Source organism: Trachurus trachurus (assembly GCF_905171665.1).
Source record: "Trachurus trachurus genome assembly, chromosome: 16".
NCBI lineage: Eukaryota > Metazoa > Chordata > Actinopteri > Carangiformes > Carangidae > Trachurus > Trachurus trachurus.
In genome coordinates, this window is record NC_139902.1 from 12,597,055 (window position 1) to 12,617,448 (window position 20,394).

A 20,394-nucleotide genomic window follows, 5' to 3' on the forward strand; every position below is an offset into this window, starting at 1 on the left:
TGAAAGTGTTTCCTTCTCCTTTTTGGTAGCTGTCGGCACCCATACTTTAACCCGAGTGGAGCCGAAAGGCCTTCGGGTTTCAGTCGACTTCGGTCCGACAGTTTCTGACCAATCAGATCGTCTCAAAGTTTAAAGTTTTTACTTTTAAGTTTGAATTAACCGACAGATATCCATCTTCTTCCGTCGAGCGCTGGAATAAATCAGTAGCCTATATAATTTATCAGCCTTGATCAGCTAATCTTTTTTTTTATTGATTTTCTGAAACATTAGCTAAAATGTTTTACTACCCAACAGTTTTAAAGCATCACTCCGGATGCTTCTCTACAATTTGGTGAGTAAATACTTTTTCTGACTATTATTTGAGATCGGTCTTTGGTTCACTTACTAACTTTATGGTCTTTCAGCTAAGTTAAGTTAGTCGATATGATTTTATCTCAGGGATAATGCTAACTGTGTAACTACAGCACGATGAAACAATCTTTCAAACTGGACCGGTCCTTCATTCGCTTTGAAAAATTTTACATGAAAAACTTTGAAACATTTTACATTAATTTCTTGTCAAATCTTCCTTAAATCGCCGTTAAAATGTACCGGTACTATGAAATGCCAGGTTAAAACTCCTTTGTTTAGGCTAAAAGGTCCGTGTTATAAAGTAACGTCAAGGCTAAACTAGCAAATAAATTACCCTAGACCACTTTTAAGGTTTTCTTTCATTCATTTATTTGATTAAAAAAAAGAAGAAGAAGAAGAAGAAGTAGCCTAAAGGTTAATCTGTTGCCCTGCATTTCAAACAGCGTCATCTCTTTAGAAAAAAAAATTGTGTGCAAAAAAAAAGAAGGAAAAAAAGGCGCAGGTGGCCAGGTGCGTCAGTGGCAAAGAAAACTAAAATGCTGAAACATAAACACTGGAGCCAAAACAACTTTGAAGTCCTGTTTAGAGAAGACAACAGCTTTGAAGATCAAGTAAAGGTCAAAGGCTGCAGTTTTCTGATGAAATGAAAATAAGAGCACACACGAAATGAACACGTTCTTGATTTGGTTTTCATTAAAAATGGTTTCTGAGAACATGTTCAGCTGTAACAGTAAATAAAATGTATACAAATCTGGCTAGTCCTGATAATAAGATATGAAACAACATCATGTCGGTGTCCTGGTGCTATTTCAGGCTGGTTGCGACAAAAGGCATCAGGGTGCCTCGCCGGGATTTCCTGAAAGTGAACGTCAAACGGACATGGTAAGTTATCTGAATTATTCAACACTTACATCACATTAAAAACTGACTGAACTGTGATCCATGCTGTTACTATTAACCTGACGCCCTGCACAGTGATGACATCATGAACTATGTGCTGGAGCGGGTGCCGCCCCCTCAGCCCGGCCTCCCCCGACCCCGCTTCTCCCTCTACCTGTCGTCCCAGCTCCAGTATGGCCTGGTGGTCGTCTACCACCGCCAGTGTGTCATCCTCCTGGGTGAGAACCTTGATTGATTGATTGATTGATTGATTGATTGATTAGCTTTAGTATCCCAAAGGGGCAATTCGGTGTACAGCAGCAGTTGGCACAATAAGCACACCAAGTAAAACACATACAATAATAATAAATACATAGAAATACATCATATAATTAATACATAGCAATAGGAGAAATACCAAAATACATCATAAAAGGTATTACCTACCAATACCCAGGGCCATTGCTAGGAATTCTGGGCCCCCTTAAAGAATACTAAAGTAGGCCCCTACCCCCTGACTTTTCCACTTTTTTTTCTTAGACTACGTATGTATTATCATTTTTTATTTAGCCTACTTTGTTTTGTCTTATGCAGAATAATTCAACCATACAAAGATTAGACTACTGGGGTTTTTTGTGGGCCCGACTGGGCGCTGGGCCCCAGGAATTATCATCATCTTTCTCCCCTATACAACGGCCCTGCCAATACCAGAATACATCATAAAAAAGTATTACCTACCAAATCGTCAGCTACAGCTGATTCAAATATTTGACATCTAATGGGAGGAATGATCTCAAGTATCTGTTCGACCTGGCCTTCCTAGAATAAGACTTTAATCTCAGACTTAGATGAGAGTGACGCTGAGTGCACACACAGGTTCATGACTCGGACCTTGCTTTTTTCTTCCAGAGGAACTTCACACCGTCGTGGGCAGGCTGGTGAAACAGAGGGCTTGCCAGAAAATTGACTTGGATGATGGCAGCAAGTAAAGACGAAGGGGCTCCATATTTTATACATTTGAGAGTTTTGACAAACACAAAGTTACTCTTGTCCCTTTGTTGCCGTCTTCCAGACAACCTCTGCAACCTCTGGTCTTGCCAGACGTTCTGGCGCTGCTGGAGGAGACGGAAGGAGCTCTGGACCCTTTGTTTGGAGTGATGGACATGCAGCAGCCCATGCCCAGCCCAAGTGAACTGGCAGAGGTAATAAATCCCAAAGTTTAGGAGTGAAAACGAACATTTAGCATTCATATGTAAGTGGGGATAAAACTGTAAATCATTAAAATAAATGTACTGATTTAGAACAAATAACTCCTGTAGTCTTCTTTGTGTGTCTCAGCTGTGTGAGGCGTTTCAGAGAGAAGCTTCCCCTGAGCATCCTAGACTGACCAGCCCCACTTCTGCTGCTGAACAAAAAAGCGGTAGGATGACTTGATGCGCTGTAATGACATTAAAATAATGATCTCTCCAGGGCACTGGTCCATTACAGCAGTAAAAAAAAAAACAACAAAAAACAGAATGTACTGAAGCAAAAATAACTAAGACGTCTCTGAAATGAGAATTTAACTGCCAGATAATTGAATATGCCTCTCAGAATAGTGATATAAAATTGAACAAACAGATAAAACCCGTCAATGTTAGATTATTACAATGCCTTGGAGATACTGGAAGTTGATTTTGGTTAATTTTTGCTGACTCATATATCCCCCATTATCTCCTTTGAAACTGTCTTAAACCAACATACATACTGTTTATTTTCATGTGAAATGATTTTATCCTTTCTTGCTATTGGGCATTTTCCGTTGATTTTCAATACAAACCTCTAAATCAATGAAAATATCAGAATTCACATTTTTTAAATGATCTGCGGACATGGTTGTAATTCTTTATGCAGCAGCTTCATATGAGCACTATAGCTGGTTTACTCAGACTGACTCTAGGTGGACGACGTAGTATGATAAAGATAAAGTTGTTGTTTTAGTATTGTAAACACAACGTGCTCAGTGTTGAAACACACTAACTTTTATGAGGCCGAACACTTATCTCAAACTGATGCCACTGTACAACAAGGTATACTTAACCACTGTTTGTAGTCCTACCCCAGTCCCGTCTGTGATGATACAGTATCTTAAGTCTGTGTAACAAACTCAGTGGCATGTAGTATCCGTTTGCCATAAGCAGTTTGATCAGCTGTTAAGTTATCAATTAATATTGAGTAATAACTCAAATTGAGATGTTATTAATCTAATTATAACATCATCAGGAACATTCATCTTTGACCAATTTAGGATAAAATACCAATACATTTTATTTGTGAACTTACCATTATGTCTAGCTTCCATAGTTATATAAATGCCATAAAGTAGCTGCTCCCAGTTTTTTCAGTAGATTTACAACTATTTTAACAACTATTTGAAAAACTAATAGAAGATATCTACATCCCAGTGAAAGAGCACACACGAGGCCTGCCCTAATTATGTGACCATTAGCTGCTTTAATTAAATGGCAGCTATGCTGCTTTACAGAGGGACGTGAGGACCGGATATGTCCAGTATGTCGGGCTGTATGCAGTGATACGCACAGAAAATGCAGACAGGTCACAGGGACAGACGGAGCTCACATCGTGAACACGTCCAGGCAGAAATAAGAGGCAGAGTAGATACTGGTGTAGGTCAGGTCAGAGCAGAGCAGAGCTGCCTCAACACGCTCAACAACATCCCCTAATTGGCCGAGGCTGACGCCGCGGTGTCAGGATGTGTCGCGCAGCTGCACTTGGCAGCAGAGAGCAGTTTAATTGCAGCTTGATAAGTTGTATCCTCTCCTGCTGGCTTGTGAAATGTGAAATGTTGAAAGTCGCTTTTAATTAAACATCATCCATTCTTTCTTCTTTTTTTGTTCCTAGACATAACAGCATCCCAAGAGAGCATCACTCTGAGGGAGACGGAGCCTGTCGCCTTCCCTGTTCCCGAGGTGAAGCCTTAAGAAGAAGCACATTGAACATTATTGTATCAACTGAGCTACATTTGTATGAATCTTTCCCTCTTTTCCCTCCTCTTCCTAATGCTAGTTTGAAGGTGAGGAGCTTGCTGATGATCACCCAGGTATTATCGACTTCCTCTTGGATCAAATGGACAACTTTCCAGGTGTGTGGGGACACTAAGAGCTCCTTCATTGCACGAAACGAGGCAGACAAAAAGGAAGAGGAAGAATTCCTTGTTTTTTCTTCTTCTGACCTTTTCTAACAGTGCCAGTAGCAGAAGAAGAGAGGGAGATAGAAAGGCGAAGAGAAGAGAGAGACCAGGAGATCGGAGTGTCCACCACCACAACTGAGTAAAGGATTTGGAAGCACGCATGAAAAATCACCAGCACAAACACACACAGCCACAAACACACCTAATGCTGTGTTTCTATCTATCTGTTTTCCATCAGATTGCAGCCCACCACCCTCATCAGTGACGACACCATGTTGTTGCCTCAGGAGGAGCCTGAAGGGTCCGAGGAGAAGCCAGGGCTCCCGCCAGACCAGCTCACCCCCGTCTCTGCGCCCGCACTCCCTTCACCACCACCAAGGGAGCGTGAAAGACCAAGTCTGAAGTTAGAGGTGTCTGCTTCAGTGTTTTTTGTTCAACAGATAGGATGTAGTACCTACACCCATCTATCCATCCATTCAACCATCTGCTGGTATCAATATGCTCCAACAAAAACTGTTTATGTTATATGACACATTTTAATTCATGATGAATCAATTGGTTTTACTTGGACTGTCGTCATAAATGTAATCATTTACCTTATATTCGATGAGGTGTAACGCAGAAATACAACTGTAACTTCCTGACTCTCTGCTAACAGCAATAAAACAATGCTGCCCAACATATCTGAAAATACAAAAAGAGGGATTTTCCTTCTCCATCTTGGTTTATTAATCTTTATTAAAATAATGAAGTGTATATATTGAACAAGTTAAGTAAAAAGATACTTCCTGACTTTCTCCCATGCTCAGGATGTGTCTCCAATGGCTAAGAAGAGAAAGAGGCAGCTGACCTTCTTTGACCCGGAGACACAGATCCCCCAGGACGTCCTGGAGCAGCAGATCAGCAACCCTCTGGCTGAGACCAGATGTGCAACCCTCCCTCTGCCTTCATTTCAATCTGCTGCGGATCTCCTCAACAATCCCTGCGGCTGTCAGTGTCAAACATCAAAATAATTGTGTTTGTATTCGATAAAACCACCGTGATATTTTACTTTATCCCAGGAGTCGGCCAGGTGCTGATGTGATGCTGTCTACTTCTACTGTAATCATAAACTACTACATTCTGTTTTGTTTGTATCTATTTTTTAAATGTAAGAGTTGTAGATAAACAAAACAGGGCAGATAACAAAAAAAATGCTAAATAGAATAATAATAAATACAAGATAAATAATAGTACATTTGGTTATGTCCATTCTAAAATTTTACCTCTTTTCTTGTAGTTGGAGAACACCTGTTTTTTTCCCCTTCACTTTTTATGATGTATAAACAAAGTAGAAGTAGTAACTTAAAATACAACCTAGTGGCACCTAGTTCAAAATGTGAATGAATACAGGTTCATGTCTGCTAATTCTTAAGATAAACGTTCACTCATGTAAATTCTCACACAGTGACACTAATGATTCTGCCTTTTCCTCAGACTTCTGTGTGCAGCTGCTGCTGTTTTAAAGGACTTGACTCAAGTCACCTTCAAAAATAAACCACAAATCTATTTTTTCCCCCGGCAGTCCTGCCTGAAGCGGTGGAGTCTCTATGGAGAGAGGCTGCGACCATCACGCCACTCCCCCTCTCGGACCTGCAGGTTGGGGAGAGAGGGCCCGAGTCCACCGACTCTGAAAAGGAAAGACGTGAGCGCGAGGTGGCCGAGGTGGCTGAACAAGAGGAGGCCAGACCTGCGATCAGCCCCAAAGAGGTGTGAAGGATTGTGTCATAAGGTTCAAAATGATAAAAAAAAAAAAAAAAAAAAGATAAGACAGGAAATGTCCCAGTCTGAATAACTGCCTGTGTGTCTGTGTGTGAATTCAGGTGGAAAGAGATCTGACAGAAGCAGAGATGTTGGAGATGTCAGGTATAAACAACCATCACGACGAGCCTACGCAGTACAATACGATTTCATAACTTGAGCAACTGGACAACAGACAAGTTTTGAATTTAAGCCGGTCGACCTGGAACAAATAGTTTACGTTTAACTGGGGGTGAGATTGTTGCCCTCGATGTGTGCACGAGCTAAAATGGTTTGCATGTTCACAAGGGTGAGGCCAAGGTCAGAGGTCAGGGGAGGCATGTATCACTTATGATTAAAGGTTAAAGCAAGCCTGCAGGGAATGAATATAAGCCAGTGCAGTGTTCTCAAACCTGTGTGTGTGTGTGTGTGTGTGTGTGTTCGTCCAGCCCTGGGCATTCTGCCGTTGGAGGGCTCCGAGCACAGGGAGTCATCTCGAGAGATGTCGCCCATGGCCACATCAGACAGAGAAGGGTAGGTGTGAAGGAAAAGAAAAATAGGTGAAGGGCACCAGTGCAGTCACATTTACAAGTGTGTGTGTTTGTGTGTGTGTGTGTGTGTGTGTTTTGGTAGGTCCACAGTCTCCAGGTCAGTTTCCACACTGCAGGACATCCCAGAGGTGGTGGACGGTATCCCAGAGGAAGCAGCAGCCGAGTCTCCAGGGTATTGACAGTGAAGGCAACACAATTATTCAGCAGTAGAAACTCAGCGCCAAGAAGTTTGCTTTGTTTTGATGTGTGAAAAGATAAGAACATGATTCTGTGTGTGTGTGTGTGTGTGTGTGTGTGTGTGTGTGTGTGTGTGTGTGTGTGTGTGTGTGTGTGTGTGTGTGTGTGTGTGTGTGTGTGTGTGTGTGTGTGTGTGTGTGTGTGTGTGTGTGTAGGTTGATGCCAGAGCTGACTGAACATGAAACAGAACCTGTGCTCTTTCTGAGTCTTCTGCCGCCAGAGGTCAACCGCAGGACTGTCAGCAAGGCTTTCCACAGGCTGCTGGGTAAGGGATCGGTTTCACTAATCGTCCAATCATCTCGTTACTCATGTCGAAGTCGTGTTCATTTTACAGCATCAGCACCCGGAAAGGCTCATAAGTCAACATGTGGTCAGTGAGTTATGAGATCTGATCCTCAGTGTAGAAGAAGTCGGAGTGTCAGCGGTGGCAGCTTCAGTGATCATGTGGAATGACCTGAGAGATAAATCTGAGTGATTCATGTGCAAAAGTTCATAGAAAAAAAACAAAACAGAGTAGACAATTAAACCATTTAGCTGAATTGCCACATTATGTGTTACCATCCCTTTTTTTTTCTTTCTATTTGTTTATTTGTACAAAAATACAATGTGAAACTTGATGTGTGCGTCTTGTGTCTTGTGTCTCTAGAGAATTTATCGGCCAAGAAGATGCGTGCAGAGCAGAAAGAGCCGTACGGGGACATCTGGATTTTACCCCGACGCAATCACGACGAAGTGCGTCCGAGCGCGTGATGAGTATGAAATTGTTCAAGTCCCCATGAGCCTCCTACTGTTCTGATAATTACTGTATTTAAAATTCTCAATTCGAACAATGTTATCCTTACAAAAGGGTCAAGATATAGTCCAATGTTTTGTAAGTGATCATTTTCAAGGATTTGTTATCGATCCATCGTGTTGACGTGTTTGAAATTATTTTAAAAATACCCTTTTCCTGTTGTTTTCATGTAATTAAGCAGATGTTTTTATAATTGTTCCCTGTTTCTACTGCGACCATTAATTAATGAATCAGCTTCATGAACTTCCAGGTGAATATTTTAACTGTTTTTATTGTTATATTTTTGATACTTTTAATGAACTCACCTCATGTTATTCTGTGGAGATAAAAAAAAAGCATGTATGTTTTAGTTCAAGTTGCATCAACTACATATTAAAAGGTTTTATATGAGCTCTCTCAGTTATTTCTGCAAAGACAGAATTTGCTGTAGATTGAAAGGCGTCTGTGGCACGCGGAGTACGACAGGTGTGGCAAAACATACTGCAGGGGTTAAGGAGGTGCAAGGAGGAGAGTAAGTAAGTTGAGTGAAACTGGATCTCCCTCTCCTTCTCTCGCCCCCGACCACATCTTGATTCTCCTCTGAGGACTTTCTCAGGGGGTTGTGACCAAAGTTTATTATTAGCGTCCGTCTCAGCTCTCGCTCTCTGTCTGCCCGTCGCCCCACATCTCCTCCTCCCCCTGTCTTATCGTCTCATTTCTGTCTGTCACTTTCTGTTTTTGTCTTGTGCTTCAGCTGTCTTGTCTTGATTTTCCCTTTTATTCATTGATTCCTCTCAAAAGTATTTTGTTTTTCTCCTTTTGGTTTTGCGGCTGGACCGTGTGGTTGTGTTTCGCTCCTTTGCTTCTGTTTCTTTTTTTGTTGACAGGGCTGTAGGCTATTTTTTTACTTTGTCACAACTTCACATCCTCTGGTCGGTTTCTGTGTTATTTGCTTTAATGTTGTATCGTCCTGTTCTTTTCCCTCACTGTCTAGTTTTGCTGCTGCTGCTTCTCCTGCATCTCGCCACAGCCTTCTTCCATCCTCTTCCACTCCACTTCATCCCTTCTCTGAGTAGCTCTGCATAATGGGAAAGACAGAGCTGTATTCACTGTTTAAGGGTTTTTTGGACTGTATTTGCCTCTCTGTGAGTACCTCCATTTCATTTTCCTGTGCATGAGTTTGCTGTGCATCTTATTGTGGAGTGCAAGAATCTGAAAGAGTCTCCGCAAAATAAGTGTGAAAATTATCAGAAGGGTTCAGATATTTCCTATGAAGTCTGTATTCAGATGACACTTTCGTTGATTCCTTAGAGGCTCAGCTAATGTTCACTTATTATCAACAAAGCTGTGCCTCAGGTTTCCAGCACGTTATTTCTTACCAAGCGGCACTGTGATGGTGAGGAAAATGGCATCAGAACTAAGCGAAAGTGTCAGAAGTCAAATTGTTCTTCTCAGCAGACCTTTTAAAACCTCCTTTCACTTAGACTGAGGTTTCTAAACTGGGTTTCTAAGGGAGCTGTGCGTGACGCTCTGAAAGGCTTTGCAGAAACTGGATACAAAGCATAATAAGGCAGTGGCACCATCAGAGGGTAAATATGTCAAACTTCTGTTCCCTGAGAGAGAGAAATTCAACTTTATCACAGATAGAGACTTTTCTAAATGAATAAAAAAAAAACAAGACTCCAATCAGCAGATGTCCTGTTCAAAGACAGTCTGTATTGTTGTGGTGTCAGAGGAAGAGCAGCAGCTTCTAAACAACATACAAAGGCCAGAGAGAGGCAGAGGATGAGCGAAATTTCACATGAACGACTGGAAAAACAATCTTCTTTACTGATAAATAAAAGCTTTACACTAATGACAGTAGCAGAGAGGTGAGAGGTTTGTGGACACTAGGGTTGCAAAGGGGCGGAAAATATCCGGAAACTTTCCATGGGAAGTTAAGCTGGGGAATTTTGGAAATATTCCAAATTGGAAACTTTCCACAGGAATTATGGGAATTGTGGGAATTTATGGGAATTAACTAGAAATTGGGGGCAATTTAAACAAACTGTATCATGTCCAAACATAAATGTAAATATTTTGTTTTGTCATAAGCAGACATCCATGCAAAATAATACAATTAAAAAACATGACATTTCAACAGATATTTGTGAGTAGAACTTTATCAAGTTTTAATTCTTGTTTGAAGAATCAATTATTTTACTGAACAACAAAAACATGAATGTTGAGTAAATGAATCCCCCCCCCCCCCCCAAATGTTTTGCTTTTGTCCGTCTTGCGCCGGTCCAAGAATGTCACTGTGCGCGGAGGCTCATGGGAAATGTAGTGTGAAAACACTTCACTTTCAAAAACTCCTCGTTGTCCCTTTAAATTAAAGGAGTCCAGGGTTCAAGAAATCATCTGTGCATGTTATGGAGGATTGCACAGTGCATGTAGGGGGCATGGCCTCAATAGCCCTGCAGTAAGCAGTATGCTGTGTGCATGGAATAGCATAGATATTTAAGTGCACTTGCAATAAATCTGGTTGTTTTAGCCAAGATTATGCTACAATATATTTTCTCCAACTATATTTAAGTTCCCTGTTAAGGGCCAACCTTCAATTTTGTAAATTTCTGATTTATTCCCGTTAATTCCCATATATTCCCGTTAATTCCCATGGAAAGTTTCCAACTTTGAAAATTCCCGGAATTTTGCAACCCTAGTGGACACACACACACAACTTGGCTAGAACCACTTAAACACCACCTTGACTGAGAAAGCAGAGCACTGTGCGACACCACGAGAAGCTCATGCTGGGATAATGTGGGTCACCAGGTTTAGCACAAACTGGTGCAGTCTGTGCCAGCTTCAGTGCATGTTGTCATGAAAGCAAAAGGGGGACACAACGAACACTAAGACATTCTTACACTCAGCTGCTGATATTATTACACATAATGTAAAAAAAAAAAAAAAAAAAAACACGATTACATCCACAGTAGTATGTTGACAGGTGGTTTTTCTCTCTACAAATATTTGTCACGGCTGCATCATTGTCGTCCTTTGACCTGGACATCTGCGTTATCCGGTGGCATCACATTATTTATTCTTTGCCTTCAGCCTCCACAGGCCTCTGACAACAACATCACATGCTGACTGTGTGTGTTTATATGTGCCAGTGCTGCTGGCTTTTGTGCGCGGTCTATTTTGTGCCCTACAGTAAGTGTCTCCTCAGCACATGCTGGGCTTCTGATATTAATAACAGTCTCAGAATGTGGATGGAAATAGAGCTGCGGCTCCTCCAAAGAGGCCAGAAGTCATTTGGCATTTCTTATTAGCTTCCTTTAAAACAAGCTCAGGTCAGTGGCATCAACCTCGTCGGCACATAAGCTCACATTCTTCTCTATAAATCCTGGCTGCGTTAACACAGTCTACACTTCTGAGGCAATGCCTGGAATTAAGTGCCTTTTAGTGCAGATTTGTTTGACTGTGTGCATCAGTGGCAGTCGGATGTTAATTCCAGCTGGTGACCTTGGTTAGCATGTTACTCAACCTGTTGTGTATTTGTATTTGTGGGGTGATGAAAACAGGCTGATTTCTGCTTTCTGCTTCCCCTCCTCCACCTGCCGTACGCGCCCGGTGACTGTGTTTCCAGCGGAGCAGCAGCGAAGCTCCAGGCGACAACGAGAGGGACACCGAAAACGGTCACCTGATCTACAAAATAGGGGACGTCATCGAGGACAGGTGTAGGTATCAGTTCAAGTTCAAGAAGAGTTGGCCGGCCAAATAAAAAGGTCTCTGGCTTTAATATCCCATTTCACCTCTACGTGTCTTACAGATGAGATTGTGGACACACTAGGTGAAGGGACCTTTGGGAAGGTGGTGCAATGTTTGGACCATGGCAGGTAATGTTGCATAAATAAAAATCAAAGTTGGACCGGTATTCATGTAAACATGTAAAGTGTCGACCTGCTGTAAACATGGTGTTTTAAAATGCAGAGGGAGACGTGAAATTGCTCTGAAGATCATTAAGAACCTGGACAAATACAGGGAAGCAGCCCAACTGGAAATCAATGTTCTGGAGAAGATCAGTGAGAAAGACCCACACAACAAGCAGTGAGTACATAGATCACGATTGTGACGTTGTTTCTATTTTTTTTTTTTGTCTGATGCGTTCCACCTCTATTTTCATCGTCTCATCAGACACTACGTAAAGATACTGGACTGGTTTAACTACTACGGCCATGTGTGCATCTCCTTGGAGTTACTGTCTCTCAGCACCTTTGACTTCCTGAAAGCAAACAACTTCCTGCCTTATCCTATCAAGCAGATCCGACACATGGCCACCCAGATCTGCCACGCCGTCAGCTGTGAGTCCAACGTGCATCACGCCGACTGTGTGGTTGTGGTTGCCCCCTTTTGCCTCCTCTGTGGATCAGTGTCAGTGATGATGACAGCAAGCAGATTATTCACAGCTGTTCCACTGCAGCAGAAAAGCCAGTTGGATATTTAGGGGGGTGACTGTTACCTGGAGGAGTTGATGGTGTGTATTCCTGGTTTACTTTTCCATACCAGATTAAAGCAGAAGTAAGCGATCCGGTCGTTTCGGCTAACTTCTTGTCAGCCGATGGAGTTAGCAGTCCCCGCCCTCGTCCCTACGTCACCACATTCACGCGCATCCCTTGGCTGCACACACAGAGAGGACCGCCCCTTTATGCCGTTCTCTCTCCTCATTGGATAAAGGTTGTAGGATACAAGGAAAGTTTTCTCCTCGGCTTACAGCAGAGCAGAGTGACTGACAGACCCGTGTTTCAGACCTAACACTATATATAAGTGATTGCTGTCGGAAGATATAACTATTTAAGACTTATATTAACACAAACATTTCGCTTACTTCTGCTTTAAAGTAAAGGACAAACATAGCTAAATGTGCATGTTACAATTGTTTTTGTCTCCTTGTTTCTTTCAAGTCCAGAGAACAAAAAAAGAAAGAGGTCATATTTACATTACATTTTCATTTTTGCTCTAATATTTTGATGATCCCAGACTTTTCATTTTCATTTTTCATTTCATTAAGTTTATTTATTTATTTATTTTTTCTTGAACTTTGACATGGAACCGTTTAGGTTTTGTAAAGACAAGGGGAAAAAGATCTTGCTTCAACTTTCAATTTTAATAATTCAGCAAAGATGTCATTACAACATCCTGATGGGTTGGTAGCAAGTTAATCAGCGAATGGGACACAAGACACACAGGGCTTTTGTGCTGTTTAATCAGACATGGAGGCACCGTCGGGGTTTCTGATACACATCAATGTCCACAAACACTGAATTCTGATCAGACATCACGACGTCTGACATTTCAACCAGCCGAAATTCGACCAGACGAGGGCGTCGGCTCACTCCTGCTGAATGTAAATCTACTTTCTCTCTTCTCCCCACCCCCCCCTCCCTCGCCTCTGTCTCCACTGCAGTTCTCCATGACAACAAGCTGACTCACACCGACCTGAAGCCTGAGAACATCCTCTTTGTCAACTCAGACTACTCCCTCGTATACAACGCCGAGAAGGTTAGAAACGACTACAGGCAGGAGAGGCTGGAAAGGGGATTAATGCGGGGAGATTTGCTTTGTAGTCGTCGATTTGGATGCAAATTTGTATCAGCACAACCTGCTTACCACCCACATGTGCTCCCTTCATCGACACACATATCTATTAAAGCAGACTGTGTGTTTGTTGACCTCAGTGTGACAACGGGCGGTAAATCGGTTGGAAAATTCCACCTTAGTTCATTAAACTTTGGTGACATTGCGATTATTCACAGTTCACACTGTACCAAGTCGTGTAAATAAAGAGGTGTAGATCTGGCTAAACTGTGGGTTTGTTTACACATCTGAGTCTCTGCGTGTTTCCTCCCCTGTCAGACCTCGTTACAGTTATGTAGCTTTGCTCCCTAAACCCTAAGATAAATTGTTGAGGACAGCGCCGTTATGAAGAACCATAGAGAGGTCGGCCAGGGCGGCCAAACATAACACAGAGACTCAAATTATCCTTTCAATAAGGTCGAATTTATAGACTTTTCTCCCTCCTGTCTTCCCTCAGAAGTGCAACGAGCGCAGAATAAACGACACAACCGTGCGACTTGTTGACTTTGGCAGCGCCACCTTTGACCATGAACACCACTCAGCCGTCATCTCTACGCGTCACTACCGAGCACCGGAGGTCATTCTGGGTAAGAGATGCTGGTTTAGACTGGAGAGCAACCAGGAGCCGTCAGTCCTGTTCGTTTTGCAAACATTTGATGGGTCCTCCCTCCCACAGAGCTGGGCTGGAGCCACCCCTGTGATGTCTGGAGTATCGGCTGCGTCCTGTTTGAGTACTACGAAGGCTTCACGCTGTTCCAGGTTCACGCGTGTGTCTGAGCTTGTAGAGTTACTGCATGTCGAACATGGGATGGCATTGATCTCACTGATAAATGTTCCCCCCACCCCCTCGTAGACTCATCACAATAGGGAGCATCTTGCTATGATGGAGAGAATAAAGGGACCAATTCCAGAGAGAATGATCCAAAAGAGCAGGTAGCACAAAGCTGCACACACTCAACAACACACAAACACACACACACACTCAAACACTTTTCATTTGACATTTTGTTTTTTGTTTTTTCCTTCAGGAAGTGCAAGTATTTCCACCGTGGGCGTCTTGACTGGAACGAGTGCTCAAAGGCCGGACGCTACGTGAAAGCCAAGTGCAAACCACTAAGGGTGAGCTGAGGCTGGTTGAACTTTTACACATCAAGAAACCACGTGAACTTAACATTATGTTTCTCCCTGAATCCATGTTTTGTTTTTTTTCAGAAGTACTTGTTGTCACATGGGACTGAGCACCACCTTTTTTTCGATCTCCTTGAGAAGATGCTGGAGTATGAGCCTTCGAAACGAATTTCTCTTTCCTCTGCTCTGCGCCACCCGTTCTTCCTGTACCAAACAAAGAGCCAAGTCTGGAGAAACAGCAGTGATATGAGCAGATGACCCTGAATAGTCAACTTGCCCCCTGTGAGGACCACACCGCTGCTTTTGCAAGTTTTAGCTACCAATTTTCCAATCATATGTACTTCACATCACATTTTAACAGTGGTATTATGCAATGTGTAATACAGGGACACACCCGCTCCTCCTGATGGAGTCTAGAACCGGATGGTGGTGAAAGACTGAAGAACGATAGCTGAACTTAAGGATGGATGAGATGTGGAGTCACTAACATAACAGATGAAAGCCTCAGCGTAACCAACAGAGTTACAATGTTGACATCATTTCCATAACTGTCTCACAAAGGTCAAGGCCAAATCTGATGGGTATGGTTGAAAAGGCTTTTTTATATCAGGAGCAGAAAGTGTGAAAAAAGAAAAGTGGAAGAGGAGTCAGTGAAGACAGTTTCAATTATATTGCACAGGTCGTTACATTAAAGGGCAATGTGATTTACTGCACTGAGCATGAAAGGTAGTCTTTAAAGGTGTACAGAAATGGCCGTTTGTCCTGTTTGTCGCGCCGAGTTGTCACGAGCTGCAACACGAGTTTACCCGAGTAAGGAAAACAAATTTGATTGGTCGTTATCGAGCGGGCGGGATATTCAAAGTTTGGGGCGAGCCCGAGCTCCGTGTGTGTGCGTGTGTGTGCGTGTCTCAGACGTTTGAATGACGGATGACGGATCCAATAGCAGTGGCTGGTGAATCGTGTACAGGCTGACGTATAATCCATGCGCCTGCATTATCCAATGCGGAAAAAAAATACACACTTTCATCCCGGATTTACTCAAAAATAGAATTTTGCACAAAGTTTGGCCTACATCGTCTGAAAGATGAGTTATCACATTAATTTTATGATCCAGAGTGGGCTTAAATTCAGTTTTCTTTTCTGTACACCTTTAAACTTCACTAAGCCTCTGAACATTACATTCATTCATTTAACAGACACTTTTGTCCAAAATATTCTGACCATGTTCAAGTGAACATGGGTTGTTTTTTTTGTAAAAACATTCATTTTTGTGAGATATGAAAATCATTTTCTGGACTTTGAAGTATGAAGGTTTTTCAATGGAACAATATCACTGCATTTTTTTGTAATTTGAATTTTTTATACATTTTAACATATTAACCTTTACAAAAGTGAATTGAGTATTAGATTTATTTGTAAAAATGTGGAAAAAAGGCAGTTATAAATTTAGTCCCACTCCCCAGCCCTTGCAGTTCTTACCTGTATTCATAGACACTCATATATCACTGATTCTTGAGAGTCGGGACAAAACACGTTCTGAAAAACTTTTTTTTAAAATGTACACTATATTGATTAGAGTTATATATTCATGTAGATAAAGATCTGTTCTATTTAACCATGTAAAGGTGCAGGCTGGAGGTTGAAAAACATTTTTAACTAATTCACATGTTTACCTTAAGGACTTGATTTGTGTCAACTCCGTCAGACACACTAAAGGTATATAATTATATAATTATAATAGCCTAACAAGAATGTTAAGTTCTGATGTATTTTTTAATAGTGTTTAGTTGCTCTGATATGCAATAAAAAGTAAGATATAAACTTAAGGTTTAATTTCACACTGTTATGAATACACAGATTTCTAAAAATTAGCATTTTCCAACTTTATCTTTTATTTTGCCACTATAGAAAAAAATCCTAAAGTGAATAAAACACAAGAGGATGTAGATCTGATGATCCTTTATTACTTAAACAACAAAAACTGAAGAAAGAATTATTTGTTTCCCCAAAAAATTACAAAAACATGTATCTGACGGTGCTGATGAAGATCTGACGGAGCTGACGGAGTTGACAAAATTGTATTTGCATTTCTGATCATTGAGCAAAACCTTTTTTAAACAGATGGAAGTGACACTAAATTAAGAAATAGCAATCCCTTGTCTTACTGAACATATTTTTAATTCAACTATGATAAACAAAACTGTAAATACACCATTTCAAACTATAAAAAATTGCACTTCTTCATTTTGTACTCCAAAGACCTTCTATAATGTCACATTATCTAGCATTTGATTGGAAGATGTGTCTGTTTTGGACATATCTGCCACAAATGACACTGTACTGCATATATTACACTAATGATGGTGGAAAGGCAGGGTTTTGCACACTGTCCGAGTCAAAGAGACTGGATGCTGTGGCATTCTGGACACAGATCCTATGGATCATGTCTTAAAATATATCAAGACAAAATTACCACAGGTGCACTTTTGGTATGATGGTCCAAGTAAACTGATTTGAAAAAGCAACACTGAACTTCTTCCCTGCTCTATAAGAAGTGTGAATATTTTCAATAGTGAAAACTACACACTGTACCTTTAAAATTTTACATCAATCAATAAATCAAACATGTAGACAAGTGCTTATATAACACATGTGCTGGAAAGTCATCCAATAATAAGCAGATAGAAAAGAGAAGACAATTATTCAATAAGCAGACCACAGTCTGGCCATGCTCTACAAATCATAAGTATATTGTAAAATAATGTAATTGCATGCTATATACCTACCTTAATGTGCAGATAAAACCCTAAAATAACATTCTATTCCTTTACTATATTTGAAAATAGTATAATATTAGCACATTTAAGCAGTTATTGGTGGATTTGTCAACTCCGTCAGCTTACATGTCAACTCCGTCAGACAGAAAACCTGACGGAGTTGACTCTGACGGAGTTGACGAAATGGCATGTTTTTTCCTTCTGCAGAAAAAAGCCCTGCAGCTAGCTAGCTAGTTTTTTGGCTATTGCTAGCTGTCTCCATAATCTCAATAAAATACTTTCATTGAGTCCACTATGGTTTTAAACAAGTATCATAAGTGAGAGATGGTGTTGACATGCTCCGGCTGTGACCATAGGAAAATTGACATTGTTCATCTAAAATATCAAAAAATGTCAACTTTACCAGACCATGTGTGGTATTGATGCATTCACCACAGCCAGGAGAATGAAAAGGGATCATCAGGGGATAGCTGGCCATGCTATTGCCTGATTTAATGAGGTTTATGAAAAAATCTGACGGAGTTGACGGAAACAGAGGACACAACTTTGATGGGCAGATTTCTGTGGAAAATATTTTTAGATGTTCATGGCATGCATTGTTTTATACATTTATAACCCTTATCTTTGATTTGATATAAATGTTTTCACAATTGTAGAGGTTTTTAAAGTTTTTTGGGGCTGGTGAATATTGTGACCTATTGCTGAGGACAAGAGAAATAACATGGGCCGTCTGACCACTGGTCATATAATTAAACAAATATCCCCCCAAAAAGGACTTATATATGCTAAAACATAACATCAGTATTCACAACTCATTTAGATCTAACTTTATGAGTATGTCAATCATTATTAATTTCTTTATTTTTGATATAAATAAGACTTTTCTATGTGGGACATGTTTTGTCCCGACTCTCAAGAATCAGTGATATACACCCACATAAACACATATACACCCACATAAACACATACTCCAGCACATGAATATTTAGATGCTGTTCAGTCATTTCATTAGCCTGGCTAACTTCATCTCAATGTAGATTGAGATTCGACTTGCAGAGCGAATAAAATCGCGCGCAAGGCAGCATGGGTTTACCCAGGCTATCATTTCATTGTAATGACGTTACTGTTATACATCATAACAATAATCAACAGTCAACAGTGTGCTAACAGAGTTTTGCACCAAACAGAAATGAATGGAAACCAATGGATCCCTGGAACAGCAGAATATCTCACGTCTAAAATACAGAAGCACAGGTGCTGAATGGTCAGCTTGTAATGTGAATACATGTGCTTTGTGGAAAATGGGCAGCAACATGTAAAACCACGGGGTTGATCCTCACGTGCAAGTAGATCTGGTCTGGTTCTAAAGGCTGAAACTGTAAAATTTACCTTCATCTTGTATCTCTAAAATTTAGAGGATATACAGTGGATACAAATGCTTTAAAAAAAAAAGTAACTTTTCAGTTTTATGCTCTCAGTCACTTTATACCAACATGTTTTTTGTAATACATTTTGTATGGAATCATTTCTTTAGTCATAATAAATTCAGTTCCTCTGTTCTCAGGGTGTGATTGTGGCCTCTCAGCTCATGGCCGAGCGTTTACGGTCCATCCGTGCACGTCACACATGCTCCTCATGTAACTGCCATTGACTCGCACCCCTGCGCTGGCATCATGATTGAGTGCAGCTCAGCAGAGAGCACGGTCACAAGGCTGGGCGAGTGTGTGCGCATGCCAACTTTCCTCTTCAGCCTTGGCAGAGCTGAGAGACTTCGTGTCAGCGTATGTGTGCCTGACTGAATGAGACTTTATACTTCTGAAGTGTGAGAGCGTGTGTGTGTGTGTGTGTGTATGCGGGGCTGGCTGTGTGTGTATTAGTGAGGGGGTGTATAAATGTGCATATGATCCTCCGTCTTGGCAATGTTAAAGGTAATTTTAGGCTGTCAATGAGCATGAATGCTGCTAAAATTAAAATAAAGAGACTTGTTTTATTTACATGGAGACTTGTTGAAGGAAAGTAAATCAGTTTCATGCTGTTATGTACAAAGATTCAAGGCAACCTAACTGCTGTTTCCCAGTGCACAAGTTAGTTTTGTTGACAATGATTGTCACTTTAATGTGTGCAAAGAAACAAGGCAAGCTGTATATAAATAGTACATTACTTATGGTAAAAATTTAAAAAAAAAAAACTTCCAGCGCACACTAGAGCATTATTATCAAAAGTAAAACGCGTTTCACTTGTTGCTTCATCAGATTCGCTCTTGATTGTCATCAGGTGTGTGCTTAAATAGACAAGGTGAATGACATCCTGATCCTGACAGCCCGACAATTAATCGATCAATGAGATGCAAGAACCAATTTACTGTACAAGCTCATCTATAAAAGGCAAGTACATACAAACACCATAAATAGCATGAGAAAGATATAAAGAGAAATTTCATCATCTGAGTGTTAACTCTCATGATAGGAGCCAATATAGATTAAAAAAAAGTATAATAATTAGGACCCGTTATAATAATGAGATACAAATGCATAATCTAAATGTACTGTACCCACTCATTAATGTATCAAAAAAGGAGTGTATACAGTATAAATAATCACAAAATATAGAAAGTAAAAATACACATCAAAAATTATAATTTATAGGAATGCATGTCAAAAAACAAGTGGGCTAATGTACACCAAGGAGGACACACTCCGTAATTACTCATACATTACTTGTATATAGCTTATTAGTGAGTAAGTATAAGTATATTTGTATTTTTAGTGTTTACATAAAAATGTTGCAAAGGCTGTTTGATGGTGTTACATGACAGTGCATTTGTATCTAAGTGTTTTTGTGTGCGTGTGTGTTGCTGTGTAATGCTCACACAGTAAGCACATGTGAGGTCACATGCGCTTACATGTTGTGTCATGGTAATGCACTAATTAGCTCATTGCCATGAGTTAGCCTTTTATTCTGAAATCCTCACTGGGCCGTGACCTCAGCATTATCTCTGACCACTGGAGCTGGATTTTGTCTGTCTGTGTGTGTGCGTGTTATATGCAGCTTACCTTTTGTTTGTATTGAAGGCACGCCTCTACATGCACAAGAACATGTGTGTGTATTAAT

General features: G+C 40.8%; 2 protein-coding genes and 1 long non-coding RNA gene across 3 annotated transcripts; 2 read left to right on the top strand and 1 right to left on the bottom strand.

Annotated features, from left to right (window-relative positions):
* Window positions 1-275: 275 nt before the first annotated feature.
* On the top strand, window positions 276-7,787 carry LOC310999225 (meiotic recombination protein REC8 homolog; the record flags this gene model as incomplete). The annotated part of the gene is made up of 17 exons (XM_083989549.1): window positions 276-331; window positions 1,165-1,233; window positions 1,327-1,469; window positions 2,140-2,215; window positions 2,303-2,432; window positions 2,569-2,650; window positions 4,132-4,199; window positions 4,297-4,372; window positions 4,475-4,559; window positions 4,659-4,830; window positions 5,230-5,410; window positions 5,985-6,169; window positions 6,283-6,325; window positions 6,649-6,733; window positions 6,833-6,922; window positions 7,143-7,252; window positions 7,634-7,787. 17 exons carry the CDS (start codon window positions 276-278, stop codon window positions 7,735-7,737), a joined length of 1,755 nt encoding a protein of 584 aa, XP_083845675.1. The 3' UTR covers window positions 7,738-7,787.
* Window positions 7,788-8,414: 627 nt separating this feature from the next.
* Window positions 8,415-15,066, top strand: clk2b (CDC-like kinase 2b). The gene is made up of 11 exons (XM_083990057.1): window positions 8,415-8,904; window positions 11,391-11,481; window positions 11,574-11,640; window positions 11,735-11,851; window positions 11,939-12,105; window positions 13,209-13,303; window positions 13,836-13,965; window positions 14,055-14,137; window positions 14,232-14,311; window positions 14,407-14,497; window positions 14,591-15,066. Exons 1-11 carry the CDS (start codon window positions 8,845-8,847, stop codon window positions 14,762-14,764), a joined length of 1,155 nt encoding a protein of 384 aa, XP_083846183.1. The 5' UTR covers window positions 8,415-8,844; the 3' UTR covers window positions 14,765-15,066.
* On the bottom strand, window positions 14,956-19,271 carry LOC310999583. The gene is made up of 3 exons (XR_014596060.1): window positions 18,229-19,271; window positions 15,655-16,017; window positions 14,956-15,237 (listed from the first exon to the last, which is right to left on the bottom strand). It is a non-coding gene; the product is annotated as an uncharacterized lncRNA (long non-coding RNA).
* Between the last annotated feature and the right edge of the window lie 1,123 nt (window positions 19,272-20,394).